Raw genomic sequence first — 19,344 nt, forward strand, 5'->3', positions numbered from 1 at the left:
GGATAACTGGTGAGGACCTGCAAAATCATGCCCTGTTGCTGTCATAAGTTTCTGTATAATCATGCTGCCAGTGGTTATAGGCTTATAGGTCCTCACGGAATCATTCAGCTACCCCAGTTAAGCACCAAGGCTATTGAATGCTACACTTGGTGCTTTCGGTTGCTGCTTGGCGCTTTGCAAACTGTCACATTTCCCTCCATGCTGACCAGACAACTTGTTTCCCTTTTTCAAATCTTTTCCGTCTTCGGCTTTGCTTTTGCGGTTATGCTGCTCCCTTTAATCTCATCGGCTGCCCAAATGTAATATTCTTCAAATGTTCACTTCTTCCCTTCTGCTTCAAGTGTCAGCATCTCATGCCTCTGGCAATTGTGATTCTCTTGTCCATCTCCGGTTGGTCTTTATGCAGCATTTGTGTTCGGAACTTTTTCCTTCTATCAATTGTCTCTGTGCATCATCTGTGGATTGAGTATCAGGTAAATCTTTTTTCATCCTTCTCTTTACAATTTTCTGTTTTGCAGTTGGCAGAGTTTGTGAGCCCTTCATGTGAATGCAGCCAGCCAATTTCTGGAATGGGGTCTTCTTATGGAAGGACACCAACTAGTCTGTTTCCAGGCTCTTGTCTTGGCGTTATCGTTTTGAGATTTTTTTTTTTAGCCTATTTTCTGAGCATTCACCAACAGGGAAAAGATGACGATTGAGCGACTAATTCATAGCGTGCATCTTATCATCCCTCATTTGTTTCATTTAATCTATGAGGCGCTAAAAAATGGGCAGCGCTCATTCTTGTTTATGAAAGCAGGCATGGTGAAGTCGAAGCTGTTCAAAGATTGACATCCCCAATACTATGTTGTTACCGTCTAAATTGTTGAATTGGCGATAATATGTCTTCCCCACCCAATCCTTTCTGGCTGGAGTTATGGAGTCCCGTACCAGAGTATGCAAAGATTGAATTCATAAATTTTTGTTGTTACAACCTTTAAGTTGAGTGGGTGGTGCTTTTTTTCTTTTTTCTTTTTTTTTTTCTTGCCAATTTCGAGTGGCTAGATGCTGTTAGCCGTTTATTGGTAAAAGACTTGATTAAAACTGTGGGAAGCCAATTATACCCCACAGGAATTTGATACCTGTAAATGAAAGGGGTAGGGGAAGCGACTTGTGATTAAGAAACAGGAAGAAGAATGACTTGACAAATATTACAAGCTGTACAGAGCGGAAAGCAATATGGTAGAGGTGAAGCGACTATAAGATGGGGAATTATGTTTGCGGAGCCTTCAGTCTCTGTTTGAGAGCCTTGGACTTAGATGGAGATGCATGATCTACATAAATTTTCTGAATGCTCAAGGTGTCATTGGACTAGTTCTTAACAAGTAAATGCCTAGTCCGAAACTTTTTTAGGAACTCTCTTTGGCTTATGTTTTCACGTGCGATGTCAAAAACTGATCATTTTACCTTTCGTGAAAAGTTCGAATAAAACGAAGATTGTAAGCTAACGTTTCCTGTATTTCAAGATTTTATCAGATAAAATTAAGCCCAAAGAGAACAATTTTCCTGAGTCTTATTAGGGCCCCTCAAATGACGGAACTGAGCTTCACTGGTTCAAATCAAGGTTGTCAAAATCAGACTCAATTGACCGATTCAAATGAAGTCGATGGCAAATTGATTCGTAACTATTTTAAAATATTTTAAAGATTTTTTATTTTAATTAACTTAAAAACTTTTTTATTATATTATCTAAAATGAACTTTCGTATTAAAATATTAGAGTTTATATAGTTTTAAAGTTTGTGGAGTTCTGAAGATTTAGTCCATAGTGTTTAGACCCCGGTAAGTGTTACTGAAATCTAAGGAGCTTCAGTATCGAAATTTTACATTGTCGAGAGGAAGTGATTCCACCAGCGTCGACGAGATGCGTTGCCCGCAAGATCCATTTCTCTGTTATATCAGAAAACTGTAAAAAGAAAATGCCAAAAGGAAGTGGCTTGAAGAAGAGCTTCAAACTTCTAAGGTTCAACCATGGCCGTAGCAGCTTACTGCTCTTCCTGCTGACTCCTTTTATCGATAACGAGACCCCAGGGGCCACCGAGGCTATAAGAGAAATTACACAAATACCACCACCTGTTCAGTCATGGTCGTCCTCTCCTCCCCAGTCCCCCTCCTCCGCTATTTGAACCCTTCTCGAAGTCTCTCTCTCCATCCTTCTGCTCCTGCTTTTGCTGCTGCTCCCTTCACGCTTCTGCCGCCATTTTTAAGAAGAAGAAGAACAGGAAGAAGGCTATTCTCCACCATGGCCGCTCTGCAGAAGAAGGTACTCTCTCTCTCTCTCTCTCTCTCTCTCTCTCTCTCTCTCTCCCTCTCCCTCTCTCTCTCTCTCTCTGAAGTGGAGAATATTGAGTGTCTGAGTTGAGTATTTGCCTGCTTAAGGTGATGGTTCCTATAGCCAACGGGACGGAGGAGATGGAGGCCGTCATCATGATCGACGTCTTGAGGCGGGCGGGAGCGGACGTTGCGGTCGCGTCCGTGGAGAAGGAGCTCCAGGTCGTGGCATCCAGGGGGGTGAAGCTCGTCGCCGATGCTCTCGTCCGGGACCTCTCTGATACCCCTTTTGATTTAATCGCTCTTCCGGTAATGATTATGGGTTTTCTTCATTGATTATGAAGCTATATGTTCGGTTTCATGGCTTTGAACTCATTATGTTAAATGTTGAACCGTTTGGGGGCATTAATCAAAGGGCGGGATGCCTGGTGCTGCTAATTTCCATGGATGCCAAGCTCTAGAGACCATTGTGAAGAAACATGCTGCAGATGGGCGGCCTTATGCTGCGATCTGTGCCTCGCCGGCGGTCGTTCTTGACAAATGGGGTCTGTTGAATGGTCTGAAGGTATGCTTCGAGTTTTGGTGATTAGATTGTCAGTCTTCATTGGGGTCTCCTTTGAATTTTAGTTGGTATTCAAGCATAAAGCAGTTTCATGCCCCGGTCATCAAGTACCATGTATCCCTTTCTTATTGCCATGTTCTGCGTGCTTAAATTTGCAGGCGACTTGCCATCCTTCATTTATGGATAAGTTATCGTCTGCGGTACCAGTGGACGCAAGAGTTCAACAAGATGGTAAAGTTGTTACCAGCAGCGGACCTGGTACAGCCATGGAGTTTGCGTTGGTTTTAGTTGAGCAGTTATTTGGGAAAGAAAAACGGGATGAGGTTGCTGGGCCTTTGGTGAGTCCAGATCTCTGTTTAAATTTACACCCTTCTTGTCCGGACATGCGTTTGAACCTTCCAGACGCTGTAGTTGGTGAGGTTACCTTTTGGTTTCGTTTGGAGCGATAAGATTAAACCAAATATTTGGGTTGTGATGCCACTCTTGTTTTCTTTTCCTTAGATATTTGGCCTCTTGAATTTCAAGTATTTGTGGCAATGGTGATGAACCAAACATTTGGTTGCGAGAATATTTTCTTCTTTCATACGTCCAATCCCTTGTGATATTACCTCTTGGTTTGGAATGTTTCAGCAATGGGGACTAAACCCAGTATTTGGTTATAATTGTGATGCTACACTCCTTTCTATTTCAGATGTTTGTTCCATCTGATGTCCATCATGAAACGAGCACTTTGGTCTCCTTGTAATGCTAAACCATATTTTCTGGGTTTTATTCTGCAGCTGCTATACTCGAATCACAACAAGGAGCACCTTGTACGTGAATTGAATGCAGCAGGCTGGTCATACAGCGGTTCTCCTCAGGTTTGCCTTGTGCTTTGAGAGTGGGTGTTTGATCCATGGTGTTGTGTTTGTAATTTTCTTGAAATCGTAGCTTAATTTAGTTATTTTGCAAATGTGGAGGGTTGTGAATGGAGCACGCTTGCAGGAAGTGTATTTGTTGGTCGAGGGAATCGTACATTCCACACGTTACAAACAATAGATGGAAAAAATGTCGGTTTACTATTTTCTAAATGAGCTGTTTGATCCATTTGTATTTGAAATGATGGCAGCCAACATGTCCTCATTGGTGTCGTTTAGGGACTTAGTCACACATGCACACTCATACATAAGTCACATGGGTACAGGTATGATACAGATATGATAATTTTAGAAATTGTGGGTACGAGGCTACGGTAGGATAATATATATACATGTATATATGCAAAATAACACAAAAAAATCAAAATGAAAGCAAGTGATTTTAAATAAAAACATTACATGTTAATGAACAATAACTCTAAAAATAGAATGAAACTGAGTTGGAAAAAATTAAATCACATAAAATTAAACAGTTTGGGTCAGTTTTGAATCTAAAAAATACCCAAGTGTGTCCAACTACCCACTTTGGATGTGGGTGCAGAGACATAGGTACGTGGATGGTGGACCTTATTGAAGTACCCATGTGAGAGACATAGGTACGTGGACGGTGGACCTTATTGAAGTACCCATGTGACTTAGAAGTCTCACACACATACATACATGTATGTTTCCAACAATATGTGACTCCTAGTCATGTCATGGGAGCTAAAATCCGTAGTTTTTGCAACATGTACTTATGCAATGTATAGTGCTGTAAACCGTTGGTTTTTTTTGCCCATTTTGTTCCTGTTTTATTTCCATTATCCAGTAGAGGTTCTAACCTTGATATTTATTTTAATGAAAGCAACTACTGAGATAAGAGTTCATCGTCGTCGTTTTTAAACAATTAAATAATAGTTCTGCTCATTTTTGTCGCTTACAGGTGCTTGTGCCAGTGGCTAATGGCTCAGAAGAGATGGAAGCTGTAATTATCATTGACGTTTTGCGTAGGGCCAAAGCAAATGTAATTGTGGCTTCAGTTGAAGATAAACTAGAAGTTGTCGCTTCACGGAATGTTAAACTGGTCGCTGATATGTTTCTCAAGGAGGCTGCTGAGCTTCCTTATGATCTGATTGTTTTGCCGGTTAGTTGATGTACTTCAATTGTCAAATTTGTGCAAGGTGCAAATGCATTTATGATTTTATCTTCTTCTTTGAAAGATATGGGAAAGACCTCCACACCGGTAAATGAATAAAATATTTGAACCATTGGTTGTCCTGTTTTGAGGTACTTCCAATTGGATTGATTTCTTTTTTAGTTTTTTATTTACCTTCAATTTTTGTTTCCTGTCTTGGTTACTGTCATCTATCTGCAAACAGAATCTGGTACCAACGAGTGTTGTGTTTTCAGGGTGGACTTCCAGGTGCTCAAACCTTTGCAAGTTCAGAAAAGCTGACAAACTTGATAAAAGAGCAAGCAAAATCAAATAAACCGTATGGCGCAATATGTGCATCCCCTGCACTGGTATTTGAACCCCATGGTTTACTCAAGGTAATGCTATTAAAGCAAGCATAGTCTTTGTCTTGAACGTTCTGAGATTCTGCTAACTAAAGCCATTACTTTACTGAGGGTCGTCAGCTTATTTCATTGACACTGAAAGATAATGCTAAATTAATGTTTCAGCATGAAATTCCATGTCTGAGAGTTGTTTTGATCTGCCTTTCATAAATTTCTTGTGTAAAATTTCCTGGGGCTTAGCATTTGTATTTGGGGGAAGATATTCTTTATTTAATTCTCGTGTGTTATCTTCCAAGAATACTTCGCTGTCAGCTTAAACTTGGCATGACATTATTTTAGTCGGTCAGAAGAAGACCTGTGATACATATGGTCCAGTGGCGTAGCCACATGGTGACTAGTGTGGGCAGTTGCCCACACCAGTCTCTTAAAAGTTTTTTATTTTTAAATGAGAATCTTAAATATTTATCCTTATATATATATAAGTGCCCCACCGGATTTGAGTTTTTTTAAACAAGTGTCCCTCCAGCAAATTTTTATGGCTCCTCCACTGCTATGGTCTCACCTGCTAAATGCACAGGGTATTTCCATGTGAAGAAACACCAAGGTCGTGCTTGTTTCATCGTGAGAGAAGAAAAAATTTTTTGACAAGAGATGGTGAATGCAAGGGAAGTACGTGTCCATGTTGCCAGAAAAGTGAATTGCATGCGTATGTACACCACTTTGCAATCAAAGTGGGCATGCAGAGCAATAAAATCTGTCTGCTAATGATCTCTCTATAATAGAAATAACCTCTTTGATGTTTGTTTAATTCAGCCACAAAAAATCACAGTTTTCATGGTAAAATAGTAGTTTTTGATTGGAGAGTTGGTGAAAAAGCCTAAGTCAAAAGGCCTCTAAAAATGCATAGATTTGGGAAATTCATGCCTTACATTGAATTCAGATCTCATTTTAATGGTTCATCACAAAAAAATACTTTTTGTTCTGGTTGCTAAAACTTTCTGGATCATTTCATTTTTCTTGTTCTTATGTGTTTGAAGCATGTTGCTCACTTTGTCATTCCTAAACAGGGAAAGAAGGCGACTGCATATCCAACCCTGTGCAACAAGCTTTCTGATCAAAGTGATATTGAGAACAGGGTGGTGATCGATGGGAATCTGATAACAAGCAGGGGGCCCGGCACAGCTATGGAATTTGCACTTCGGATTGTAGAGAAGTTCTTTGGACGTGAAAAAGCATTAGAACTAGCCAGTCCAATGGTTTTCACATATGTGTAGAAGCTGTTTGTCTGCTGCCGTGCATGCACAACGTCCAAAGTTTTGTTTGCCACATCTTTGCCCGTTTTTGTTGGTCACCTATGTAAATGTTTGCTGTGTGAAAATAAGCTCACCAGGGCGTGTTTAAACTTTTATGAACTGGTATAGCCATCGAAGCTTTCAGTTGATGGATTAGTAAAATGGAAATCATAATGTTGAGGTGCATCTTTCAAATTGGTAGGACTTTCCAGTTTGTGGGCGATACTCTACGGTGCCACTTATTGTTTGATTGAATTCGCTTCATTTTGATCATTATGAACAGGTGCCAACATCAAGCCCTACTCTATCAAAGTTTGAAGCCTGAGATTGGTTGACAGCTTACAAACCTTAGATTCCACTAGGAAGATGAACGTCTTGATTGACCTCATAATCATTGGACACTCATTTCTCCAATTTAGAATTGAGCAAGAAACATGTGAGCGAGTCACTTGAGAGGCAAGCAAAGGATAGAGAAGTCACCAATTTATTCGCACCGACAATCCTCCTCTATCTTGCACATCAATAGACTGCCTCAACTGTCAATTACAATTCTTCTTCTATTTCATTTCTAAAGAGAAATGCTTGTTGAGTATTAGGCTCTTGACTTCTGTTCCAGATTGAGTGTCGTAAGAAGAGCCCTTAGCCAAGTGGATGGTGCTAATTACTGGAGCCGTGGAACCATGCTTAAGTCGTAGGGAGATAGCTCGAAGAGGCTGAAATTCTTTCCATTCACCTTTGTCACCAGGGTTGGAAGTCTACTTTAAGACCTGGGTAGGAGCAAGACTCCAATCAAGTATATTGTCGTGCATCCACCCATTAGACTTTCACCAGCTCGCCAACTTGACCAGCTACGCGATGCCTCTCATACCTAATCCAGGGGAAGAAGTTGCCCCATAGATCGGCCTTTTGCTCCTTCTCCGATCAGATATCAGATTTCTTTCTCTCAACCACTAAAACCAATTTTGTTTTTGCTTGCCATTATTCATTTTTCAGCCTCCGACGGCCAAGTTACCGCCATTAATCATGAAATGAGCTGTTTAATTTACCGTCCCACTTTCAAACATGATAAGGAAAAAGGAGAGTCATCAGTTGAAAACAGAAAGAAGTAAATCTGATTTGCATTTACCTGCACGATCTGTTGAAAGCAAAAGGAGACAAGTTAATGGAAACATGCATCTCTTAGGTCGTCAGCATTCGAAGGGGAAGAAAAGGGCAGGGGTTGCTGCTGTATCCCATCAAAGTTGGACGAAGAAGCAAAACCAGTGTTGGTTGAGACAGGTGAGAGGCAAGGTCAATGGGCAGATCAACCAACTTCTTTCTTTCAGCGACTGCTTTAACCCGTATGATGCATCAAATTAATTGAAAACAAATTTCGATTTCCTCATATATATAATGAATTATGATAAGAAAAGCGTCGATCTCTACTTGTCCGACATTATTGATTTCTTGTTTGAGTCCTTTAACGTGTGATCTTGTCCTTGACACGGACAGGCTCTCTCTCTCTCTCTCTCACTCACTCAAAAAGAAGAGCAAACGGGAAGAACCATGATAGCGATGTACTTAGTCCTTCAGATTTTGTTGTTCCAAGTTGTTTTTCTTTCTTGTTCTGTCCTTTAACGTGTGATTTTGTCCTTAGCAATCTCTCTCTCTCTCTCTATGTACAAGCGTCATTCACATCTTAGTTGTTTCAAATACATTCAAAGACGATGTATATATATATTGTTTGGAAGAAAAATGTGATTTTTTTCACTAAATCGAGATATTTTATGACAATTGATTTCTGAAACTTATGCGCAGGTTTTAATTGATTTATCAAATTATCAATTTAGACCGTGTGAAGTGAAAACAACTTAAAATTAAAATTAAGATTTGCTTCACAGATTTAAAGGGCATCTGTAATAGTCCTTTACACAAGTTTTCACCGGATCCCACCTACTCTCTTCCTTACTCAACTTAAAATAAGAAACAGCTGGTAGCTTGACTTCGTTCAACTTAAAGTCTCAACCAACCATGTAGCTTCGTGTATGAAACCCTTGTTGGCGCAATTTCTTCGCTCAACCATGATGAGGCATCTGGACAATCATTTAATAATAATAATACATCAAGTCTGATTAATACAATAGAGTAGTTTCTATTATGGGAACATATATTTCATTAGTAAAAAAATGTTCTCACCACCTAATGTAACGAAATGTGTGTTGAAGAGAGACACCCCGAAGAAGCCAAAGGCTATTCTTTCTTTCCTCATGATCCAAAAGTCTAGGGCTGCTTCGAGACCTGAACACACCTAACAACTAAGGATTGTGTTGGTTCTCCCAATTTTGGACACAAAGATTTGTAGTTCATTTTGCATGTTTATGTTGGCTCTATCACGTTTCGTAAAGTTTTTTAAAAGTTCAGTAGCGTGAAACTATATTTAGCTCACCAAAGATGACAAGAATATTGATTTCCTTCAACTTGTGTACACCAGACTCCTAATTAATATGATATTCCATGTGTGGAGAAGACTTGGAAATGGTTTTACACTTAAGAAATATTTAGGGTCATACGTGCATGTATTTCATGTTATGTTGTGGTTCAGATTCTCTAGATTCCAACTGAAGCTAACAATATGGCAAATTAGAATATCTTTGTGCCAAGTATTTGGATCATTTTTTAGTTGTTCTTCATACTTGAAATCAAAATTATGTTCAAAACACCAACATACAGTTCAGCACAAAAAAAAGTATTCTATAATGGAGGAGGTGGTAGGTTAAACACCCAATGTGTGAAGAAGATTAAGATTTTTTTTTTTAATCTTAAAAACCTAATATATGTGTATTTCATACTGCTAATAAGTGATTTAGTAACGTTTGTCATAATAATAAGTTGTTCAAGAATCCATCACTGACCGATTCCTGGCCAAGAAGCAGTTCTTTATGAAGTCGACTTCATCACCTCTCACCCTACATTTTGTAAGTTTTAAAAAATTTCATTAACCTGTATAAAAAAATTGAAAAATATATTTCGACCTATTATTAAAAATTTGAAATTATAATTCGGCTTCCCCCTCCTGTGAAATAAAAAATTCCTGACTCAATCCCTGCATCTGGGTCAAGATCTTTGAAATTGAAGACCTTGGATCAAGTGGGGACTTTATCATTCTTAATTTTCTAATGATATTGTCCTTGGACAAGTTGTTAGTCATGGCTCAGCTTCAATTCCAGATCAAAGATTTAAAAAAATGTATATGAAATTTGGTTGTCGTTCGAAAATCATCGTTCACAGACATGCCAAATTTTAGCAACCCGAAAAATATACACATCGATGGAAAAAATAATTTAAAAAGGAGTTTTATTAAATTTAACTATATAAATCCATTCTACACTATCCAATTTGCCCATGACGATCGATCTAAAGCATTAAATTTGAAAGCACTTGTTTTTTGGATCTCTGGTTCTCAACTCCAGAAAGTGCGCTGCTATTGGCTTTCAATTGATGCCTATACTTTCATGTTGTTTGTTGAACCATAAGGCCGAGTTGGTACAACCAAAGATTCAGGAAACTCCTACAATCGGGTCCAAAGCCTAACCACAAGTGAAAATAGTGACTGCCATCACGGAATTTAATCATATATATATATATATATATATATATATATCCTTTTAGATGCTAGATTACTAGGTTGGTTTTTTTTCATATTTAACCGGAGAAAAGGAATCTTCATCATCTGTCATTAATTCATAAACTACAAGTGCAAGCACTTGTTTGTTATTTTGAAGGGAAATATTTTTTTTCTTTTTAGCCTAAGAAATTTCATGCAGTTTCTGCCATTAATTTTTGGATTACCAAATAACTTCGGTACATGGTAGTTTATAGCAATTGACAATACAAGATAATTTGATCTATAGAAAGTTAAAAGGTAAGAATGATCCAACTAGATTATAGGTACAATGGCAGTACCAAACGCATATCATATTTAAATTTGCTTTCTCTCTCCCTCTTTCTCTAAGGAGCTCAGCCATGGCGGTACCCATATACAGACATGCAAGAAATGTAATTTGAGAATTTGGTGAGTTAGCTCACCTCCATCTTAAGCCGCACCAACCTTCTTCTCCACCTCCCTCTACGATCTTCTCTCTCTCTCTCTCTGCCTCACAGGTTCCTTTTGTCTCTGTTTCTGTCATCCTCGCAACTTGAGCCCAAAATCCGTTTCAGTTTTCCGTTCTTTTTCGCCCATGGATTCTCCTGTCAAAGACAGAGATTCTGGCAAGGAATTACGCCGGAAACCCACATATGAACTGCAAACCGTCGACCTATCCTACATGCTGCACCCTCCCACTGCCACATCCACATCATGGCTCCCATGGCGCTCCATTTCCTCCTGCACCACGGCCACCTCCAGAAGCATCCTCCGGGGAGTGAGCTTCAAGGCCAGGATCGGAGAGATCCTGGCGATCGCGGGGCCGAGCGGCGCCGGTAAATCGACGCTGCTAGAGATCTTAGCCGGAAAGGAACTTCCTGGGAGGCTCTCCGGAGAAGTGTTGGTTAATGGTCGTCCTATGGATGGCGCCAGGTACCGGCGAATCTCCGGCTACGTTACACAGGACGATGACGCGCTCTATCCGCTGCTTACGGTAGAAGAGACGCTCCTGTACAGCGCCCGTCTCCGGCTCCCCAATGACGGAAACCGCGCCGGACGGGTGAAGGCCCTTCTTGCAGAGCTGGGATTGGAGCACGTTGCCGAGTCGCGTGTTGGCGGCGGTAACGTTCGCGGGATCTCCGGCGGAGAGAAGCGGCGCGTCTCGATCGGCGTCGACCTCGTCCACAATCCGGCGGTACTAATCCTCGACGAGCCCACCTCCGGCCTGGATAGTGGCTCCGCCTTACAAGTAATGAGCATGCTGAAATTCATGGCGGGAAACCAGGGGAAGACCATAGTGGTGAGCATTCACCAGCCTGGCGTTCGGATCCTCGAGCTCGTTAGCCATGTCCTCCTTCTTGGAGACGGCAGCGTCGTCCACCACGGTTCCATGGAAGAGCTTCAGGTCAAGCTCATTAAATCCGGCCACTGCATTCCTCCCCACGTCAACGTTCTGGAGTTCGCCATGGATGTCATTCAGAGCCTTAAGATCGTAGTTCAGGCAATAAAGCCCATCGAGGCAAAAGAAGAAAGAGAAGGCGGAAGAAAGGCCCTGGAAACTGTCCCTGAGGAAGAACTACCAATCGCTGCTCCGGAAGATGGCCATGGCCGACTCGAACCTGCAACTTTCCGTTACGCGAACTCCGCGGTGAACGAGGTGGGCATCCTGAGCGAGAGGTTTTGCAAGAACGTTCTCAGGACGAAGCAGCTCTTCACGGCCAGGACGGTTCAGTCGACGGTCGCCGGACTCGCGCTCGGCACCATCTTCCTCAACGGCGGCGGGTGGAGGGAGAAGATCGGCTTCTTCGCGTTCACGCTCACATTCCTCCTCTCGTCGACCACGGAGGGTCTCCCCATCTTCCTAGAAGAGCGGAAGATTCTGATGAGGGAGACCTCGAGGGGAGCTTACAGGGTGGCCTCCTACGCCTTGGCCAACGCTCTGGTTTTCCTGCCATTCCTGCTTATGGTGGGAGTTCTGTACTCCACCCCTGTCTACTGGCTGGTAGGCCTCCGCAGGGACATCCTGGGGTTCCTCTACTTCCTCCTGGTGGTGTGGATGGTGCTGCTCATGGCCAATTCCTTCGTCGTCTGCTTCAGCGCCGCCGTGCCCAACTTCATCATGGGGAACTCCATGGTTTCCGGCTTCATGGGCTGTTTCTTCCTCTTCTCAGGGTACTTCATTGCACAGAACAACATACCCAAGTACTGGCTCTTCATGCACTATATGAGTCTCTTCAAGTACCCATTTGAAGCCTTCTTAATCAATGAGTATGGGAGCGACAGATTCAGGTGCTTGGAGAAGGAGCAGGGGATCTGCGCCATGGATGGCAGTCAGTTGCTAGCGCAGCAAGGAATCAGGCTCTCAGAGAAATGGAGCAATTTGGGGGTGATGGCGGTCTTCATTTTTGGGTACAGGCTGATCTCTTACTTCCTTCTTTGCTATAGATGCAGTGGGTGCAGAAAGGTGATCTTGATTCGTTAATGTCACCATTATTTTGGATTGTGTTGTTGTAATAATAAGTAAAGAGTACTTCTCACTATAATTCTTGCAAGATTTCATTCTTTGTGATGTTTGATGTATAGGGAATTTTATTAGCAATTTTAGCAGAGCTATTGTGTTTTGATTATAGTTATAATTCATTTGATGTTTGGAATTCTCATGAGCGATCCCATCTTGGCGAATTTTCCACATGGTTCATCGTCCAGGTCCAAGAAGGGAAAGTGTTTCCCTCATCCCTTATCTTCATGCATTAAATTGGGCGTGTAAAGATTATTCAATTGCATTCTAGAAATCAGTTTTTGAATTCAATCATTGTGTAAAATCAATAAACCTTGTCAAATTTTGCAAGTCATAAAATTATCTTACACATACATCCAAAGAAAATCAATTAATTTAGTAGATCATGCAACCAGTTCAAATCTATACTTACCACATCCCACTTATTATTCGTTTCTCCCATTTATAGATTCAGACTCAAAGTTTGGACCCATATCTCTAAAACCCAACCGGATTCACCAGGCGAAAGATCCCGTAGAAGTGTAATCCGATGGGATCCTTGTCAGATTTCAGGCTCCTTTTCTGAATTGGTCACTCAAACTCTAGACTAAGTTTTTGATTAGTGTTTGGATCTTATTTTCTTTAGCCTCCTTTGAATTTGAATATATGGACTATAACTTTGCCATAAATTGAGCTCGACTAGATTAATACTCAACAAACTTGAAGGAGCTTTTGTAAAAACTTATATAATTAATTAACGTCAATATACCAGTTTTTTAATTTAAAAAACGAATCGGATATTTAAAAAATCACTACACATCATTTTCAAGTCGAGTCGAGCTTTAATAGTTCGAGTTCAGTGAACTCGAACTCGACTCGATTATTTAAATGAGTCGACTCGTGAAATCGAGCTCGGCTTGTTAAGCAAATGACTCAGCTCGAACTCGTTCACGAGCCAAGCTTTAACAAATCGAGCTCGAGTAGTTCGACTCGTAGTTCACCATTACGTGTGATCCTCAGCCTCCTCCATGCATATGAAGCTGGTTATGTATGCTCTATGAGTGATTTGTGTGCAGTATGGCTAATGACGAAATTACCCCTGGTTAATGGAAAAAGAAAAGTTTTTTGCAAAGATAAAAAATAAATAAATAAGTAAAAAGATTGAAAAAGCCATTGTTTTCAAATAATTGCCAAAATGCCCTCTCTTTTCTTTACTTACTCTCCCATGCATCATGCATCATAGGAGGCCAATCCCTCCCTCATCAAACCTAAAACGAAAGGGAAAAAAAAAAGAAGAAAAGAAAACACAACTGCTGATGGCCAATTGCAGGTGGCAGACAATGTGACTGTTGATGTACATCAAAAAAATCCTTAGAAGGGCATTTGGTAGCACCAATGCTGCATCTTTGGAACGTATTGTTCCATAAATGCATCCTAAACATGAAACATTGTAGAAAAAAAAAGAGCTATGATATTTAACTTTTAACCTAGCTTTATCAGTTCGAGGCCATTTGGATAATTTGGTTATTTTGAGTGAGTGAGCAGAAGGAGTGTTTCATTCTACTGCCCAATAAAAATGTTGAAGCTCTCACTCAACCTTTTGCCTCTATAAAGTATAGGGTATGCTTTCGATGCATTGAAAAGTTGTCTTTACCAATTGTTGGTGTCGCAGCACAAAAGGTTGATGCCTCAAGTATTTAAAATGGATACTAGCCGCTTACCAAGATCCTTCCTGTCCGGTGCTTTAACCCTCTTAGGGACTATAGGTAGGTTGGCTTAAAGTTAAAACTCCGCTACATGAACGTTTTTTTGGGTGGGCAGGAGTAGGGCACCACTAGTTAGAAAGCAGAAGCAATTGGAAGACAATATAATTAATACCCCGAATTTGACCAAAGGCAAATGTTCCCCTAATAGTGTGTATTTTTCTTGTGGTTCTTATGTTTTGGCTTTGTTCACCAACTTACTTGAATTTGGGGTTTGGCCTTTCAACCGAACCTGGGTCCAATATTTTTAACTCTATTGAAACTAAATCTGACCCGAACCATAGTCTGATTCTTAGCTATAATATTCCCTTCTAAATTAAGCTGACCAAATGGGTTCGGTTAGGTAAGTTGGATTGCCTACCCAGATCCAAATCCATTGAAGTTGCTAGTTGACTCCCCTTAGACCCCACAGTGCTAGCAACTTTTCATGCTACGCTAGAAACTGCCTTCCTCCCAGAAAGAAGAAACTCTTACATCAGTAAACACAACAAAGCTTCTCACTGCTCCTTCATAGAACAAAAGAGGATTGAAATTAAGGAAAAAAAAACAAAAGAAGGAAAGAAATAAGCAAGGGACTTGCAACTCTATCGCCTATGATACTTCATATCTACAACTACTAAATTTTGAGCCAATTACACCTGTAAGGGTTCTGGTCCAGATTTTCTTTGGCTCTATTTGTAAGAGAAGATTTAGAGTGACAAAAGTGATTCAGCGGTGCCATGTCTTCCCCGAATGATGATAATTATATATGGATCTCTGCTCTCAAGTGTAGATTGGACATGAATTCTTGCATTTGAAGATAATCAATGGGCATGTTCTTGCCATTGCCAGCAAAGAGAAACGCAGATCTTTGTCTTGTGATCTTGGCTAATCAGAAGAAGCCGGGGCCGCCGAAGGCGCTGAAATCATGATGATCAAAATCCAAGGGTCCTAGTGGCATGTCTATGCTGACGATCGGAGCATTGGCAGCCGAAGTCGAAGCCATGGCGGCGGATATGATCTGAGTCAACTCCGATTCCGAAGCGTGCAGCCTTGGTAGCTCCTTGGTAGGAATCATATAATAATCTGGATCAGAGGTGGCAGGTGTGCTGAATGACAAGGGTAGTGAGCCCATTAGTCCACAAACTGAGTGATATTGTTGTTGTTGTTGTTGCTGCTGCTGTTCTTGAGATCTTGGTGTCAAAGGAAAAGAGAAAGATCGAGTAGGCATGATTGCTTCGTCTAGAGCCGCGATCTTTGCCCCGATCTCCTGATTGTAGTTCAACGGCTGCAAATCTTGAAGCTGTCCATGGACCTGAAGGTTCTGTTGTTGGTTCTGCTGGTTCTCTTGATGTGGTGAAAAAGTGGTTGGAAGCTGAGGCAGTTGATTGCAGGTGTGTTTGCCGCAATAGGTGATGTCGAAGACGGCAGGGTTGTGATCAGATCTTTGCACCTGCTTTGTTGCTTGGCACCCTTGTGCATGCCGGTGTGTGCATCTGTAGTACCCCCTGCAAGGGAAAAAAAAAAAACACTAAGATTTCTTTCTAACATATTAAATTGATGCAGAAGTTTCATGTTTACGCCCATTGATCCTAGTAGTTCTGTTCCAAATGGTTTTTTAATAGATTGAAACAGTACTTTTATACTGCAAACAAACCAATTTTGGCCCAAGATTTTCAAAAGCCAAAAGAGGCCCAGCATCAAATTGGAAGAACATTGAATGTGTGTAATGAGAGGGAGAGGCTGCATTTTTATGATCATGATTTGCTTTCGATCTCCCCAACTGTTCAAAGATTGAAATAGTTCTAGACACTGCTCTTCTACAGTTTGCTGCTGTGACAAATAGTGAAGCAGAAAAGAAGTGGCCCAGAAAGGTTAAACTTAAATACTAACTATGGTAGCAGCAAACTTCTCGTTCGATCCTAGAATTTCATGGAAGATGGCTCATTTTCTACGCCATGAGATTCACTTTGACAAGTTCTATTTTCCAATGAGACAGACAAAAGAATCCACTTAGTTTTAGCGTGGAAAAATCTCCGGATCACACCACGGCAAACACGCTACAGATCATGCAGCTAGGAAAACTGAGCAGAACATTAAGAAAGTGATCCCCATGCGAAGATCAATGTCTTGTGGAAGTTGATGAGGAGTTACCTTGGGTATTTAGCACCAAGGATGTCCTTCTGGCCATATTTTCTCCAGCTATACCCATCATCTAGCGGCATTTCCGTCGCTGTTGCTGACTCAGGATCCACAGATACTTGTTCTGTCCATTTAGGCAACGCCTTTCTGCAACCGGCAAGAAAAAACAGACCTTATTATTCTCCTGAATAAAATTCATCTAAATATCAAGAATTAAATAGTTACCAAGATCGTAAGAAACAAATGGTTATGTTGCACATCTATGTGTGGGCAGTTGACCACACAGATCCACATAATTTATTGTATTTACATGGCACTTCCTCTAAACAATTCAGCTTATTGCAAATTAATGCTCTTCGAATCTAAAGTTTCTGTGCTCGGGCAATTAAACAGGTCTCATCAACTGTGGCTTTCAACAGGTGTCGCCAGCCAATGAGAAGGTGAAGAATGTGAGATTCACGCTCATCATATCAGGTAATATCTGGAAGATAACATGTGGGGGAAGACGTTGAAGGTCAAGCGGCTTTGCACCACTTGGGCTCGACGCGTATTTATTGCGGCCTGATTGGTCAATGGCCACTGGGCTCAAGTCAACTTGGAAAAGTCAAACACCAAACTTTGACTCGCATGAGTCAAGCTGCCTGAGCGTGGATCTCGCTCGTCCAGAGATCCATGAACTTGGAACCAGATCCAGTTACTAATTACCTGGCCCGCACACTGCCACAAAAATGAGGGGGGAAAGGAAAAAAATTAAAAATTAAAAAAAAAAAGTGGGAGACTCGCTTTGTGGCGCATGGAATTGGTGTGAAGTAATTTCACAAGAAATTAGTAATTAATCAAACATAATATCATATTTCACATTTGAATGCCTAAATATGATTTTTTTTCTTTTAAGAAGAAGAGAATGTTGGGGTATGCAAAAAAAATTTTCTAAATCATGCCAAAAGAGATGCACCTCGAGTTGCAAAAATTTTCAAATAAGATTTTATAACTATAATCCCTGAAATTTTGTCCAGATGAAGAGTGTTAGAATACATATATGATATAATAAGCTACGAAAGTTTGATAAATTTTTTTTTGTGTCCATTCAGTTTTTTCTTTTTTATAAATTACAATAAAAGAAAACATTTAAGCATAAAATTAGAAAAGTTGAAATTGTAGAAGGAAAAATATAATTAAATCGATTATTTTAAAGTGCAATTGCACGGGCAATTATGCTGCACTGTGCCCGCTAACGGTCTAGCCGGAAAATGGCGGGCCGGCAGAGAGCTATCTCTTTGCAGCTCGTGGGAAGGTTTCAGGGAAGAAGAAGAAGGAGGAGGGGGGGAGCAGAGATATACCTCTTTCTGTAGACGTCCCGCCTCTCGGGATCCGAGAAGGGCTTGTCGGAGTTGTCTCCCGGAGGGCTGCTAGAGAAGGACCGCGGCGAGTCGACGGCCGCGGCGGGCAGCGCAGGAGCCACCTCCCACGCCGGACCCTCGCCGGACTTCAGCAGGGAGCGCGCGTTGGCGAACGACGACAGCAACTCATTCACCAACAGACCCCTCGATTCCCACGACACCGCGCCTCCTACCGCCGACGACGTCGACGCATCGAGGCTCCTCTGGAGCTCCCGCGCGAGCGCCTCGCCGCGGCTCAACTCGTCCATCATTCTCCTCCGGAGTTCCTCGCCCTTGACCTCCATTCGCATCACCACCAAGAAGCGGAAAACACGGAATCTCCCCGTCAGCTACGCAACGCCTTCCGTCGGATTTCTTCCCTGAGACTCGGTACCCTTCGACCATTTACTGGAAACAACAGACTTAGCTGCCTTCTAATTTTCCGGTGCCGGAAAGTTAAAGACTCCAAGCTGGACTGGCCTTAGCTCGGTTGAAACATTCTGTCTGTTACATATATATATATATATATATATATATATATATATATATATATATATATAAGTATGTGCATAAGAGGGCCGAAGGGGAGTGTGTGGTGGGTCCGAACAAATGGAGAAGAATAGGAAGTTAGACTATAAACGAGTGGCTTTGACTAGGGAGGGTATCGGGAGACCGGTCTTCGGTCTTACTCCACACAAGAGAGCGGTTGACTTCTCGGTCGTAATTTCACATGATATGCGGGTGGGACCCACCCTTACTTTCTGAACCCAATTCTGTTCCCCCAAAGCCATTGAGATTCACCTTTGACTCTTCCACAATCAATGGACTTGCTTGACACGGTCCAATTCCAGCGTTAGCTTTCATGTGAGCCTGAGTTCAGTCAGCTCAAGCTCAGATCAACTAACGAAACCTCGAGTTAGACTCAGCTCGAGCTCGAGAATAGATCGACAGAACCAGCCCGAGCTCAACTGGGCAGTTATGTATTGAGCTCGATTCGATTAAGGCTTGACAAACTTGCTTGAATAAAATTGATTTTCATTATTACGTGTTGAACTCGAGCTCGACTCGATTAAGGCTCGACAAATTTGTATGCTTGTTTGAATATATCGACTTCATTAAGGCTCGAGCTCAGTTCGGCAGTTCCGTGTTGAGCTCGAACTCAACTCGATTATTTGAACGAATCGACTCATGAACTCGAGCTTAACTCATTACGCAAATGACTCGACTCGAACTTGTTCACAAGCTGAGCTTTCACGAGTCGAGCTTGTTGTTCACCCCTAACCACTAGGGTCACAACCCAAGCCTTCTAAATGGAGGTCGGTACATGAGATCGCCACATGCTTCAACTTATATGGTTGGGTTTTGAGTTCGAAACAGACCTTCAA

At 41.5% G+C, this 19,344-nt stretch overlaps 3 protein-coding genes across 3 annotated transcripts; 2 read left to right on the plus strand and 1 right to left on the minus strand.

Annotated features, from left to right (window-relative positions):
* The first annotated feature begins 1,965 nt into the window (after positions 1–1,965).
* On the plus strand, positions 1,966–6,763 carry LOC116261554 (protein DJ-1 homolog A-like). Its single transcript, XM_031640377.2, has 8 exons — positions 1,966–2,301; positions 2,418–2,618; positions 2,725–2,874; positions 3,030–3,209; positions 3,651–3,731; positions 4,711–4,911; positions 5,178–5,318; positions 6,353–6,763. The coding sequence occupies exons 1-8, from the start codon at positions 2,122–2,124 to the stop codon at positions 6,557–6,559; spliced, it is 1,341 nt and encodes a 446-aa protein (XP_031496237.1). The 5' UTR covers positions 1,966–2,121; the 3' UTR covers positions 6,560–6,763.
* Positions 6,764–10,580: 3,817 nt separating this feature from the next.
* LOC116260134 (ABC transporter G family member 10) lies at positions 10,581–12,778 on the plus strand. Its single transcript, XM_031638236.2, has one exon. It carries the CDS (start codon positions 10,795–10,797, stop codon positions 12,679–12,681), a length of 1,887 nt encoding a protein of 628 aa, XP_031494096.1. The 5' UTR covers positions 10,581–10,794; the 3' UTR covers positions 12,682–12,778.
* Positions 12,779–14,970: 2,192 nt separating this feature from the next.
* On the minus strand, positions 14,971–18,441 carry LOC116261144 (probable WRKY transcription factor 41). Its single transcript, XM_031639775.2, has 3 exons — positions 17,921–18,441; positions 16,593–16,727; positions 14,971–15,946 (listed from the first exon to the last, which is right to left on the minus strand). The coding sequence occupies exons 1-3, from the start codon at positions 18,268–18,270 to the stop codon at positions 15,331–15,333; spliced, it is 1,101 nt and encodes a 366-aa protein (XP_031495635.1). The 5' UTR covers positions 18,271–18,441; the 3' UTR covers positions 14,971–15,330.
* Between the last annotated feature and the right edge of the window lie 903 nt (positions 18,442–19,344).

The sequence above is a fragment of the Nymphaea colorata genome, chromosome 9 (genome assembly GCF_008831285.2).
Source record: "Nymphaea colorata isolate Beijing-Zhang1983 chromosome 9, ASM883128v2, whole genome shotgun sequence".
Taxonomy (NCBI): Eukaryota; Viridiplantae; Streptophyta; class Magnoliopsida; order Nymphaeales; family Nymphaeaceae; genus Nymphaea; species Nymphaea colorata.

Coding starts and splice junctions, on each gene's coding strand:
- LOC116261554 (XM_031640377.2), top strand. CDS start 2,122: ATGGTCGTCCTCTCCTCCCCAGTCCCCCTCCTCCGCTATTTGAACCCT. Junction 2,302..2,417: donor TGGCCGCTCTGCAGAAGAAG/GTACTCTCTCTC, acceptor TGCCTGCTTAAG/GTGATGGTTCCTATAGCCAA. Junction 5,319..6,352: donor AACCCCATGGTTTACTCAAG/GTAATGCTATTA, acceptor ATTCCTAAACAG/GGAAAGAAGGCGACTGCATA.
- LOC116260134 (XM_031638236.2), top strand. CDS start 10,795: ATGGATTCTCCTGTCAAAGACAGAGATTCTGGCAAGGAATTACGCCGG.
- LOC116261144 (XM_031639775.2), bottom strand. CDS start 18,270: ATGCGAATGGAGGTCAAGGGCGAGGAACTCCGGAGGAGAATGATGGAC. Junction 16,728..17,920: donor CGGGACGTCTACAGAAAGAG/GTATATCTCTGC, acceptor TGCCGGTTGCAG/AAAGGCGTTGCCTAAATGGA. Junction 15,947..16,592: donor CTTGGTGCTAAATACCCAAG/GTAACTCCTCAT, acceptor TTTCCCTTGCAG/GGGGTACTACAGATGCACAC.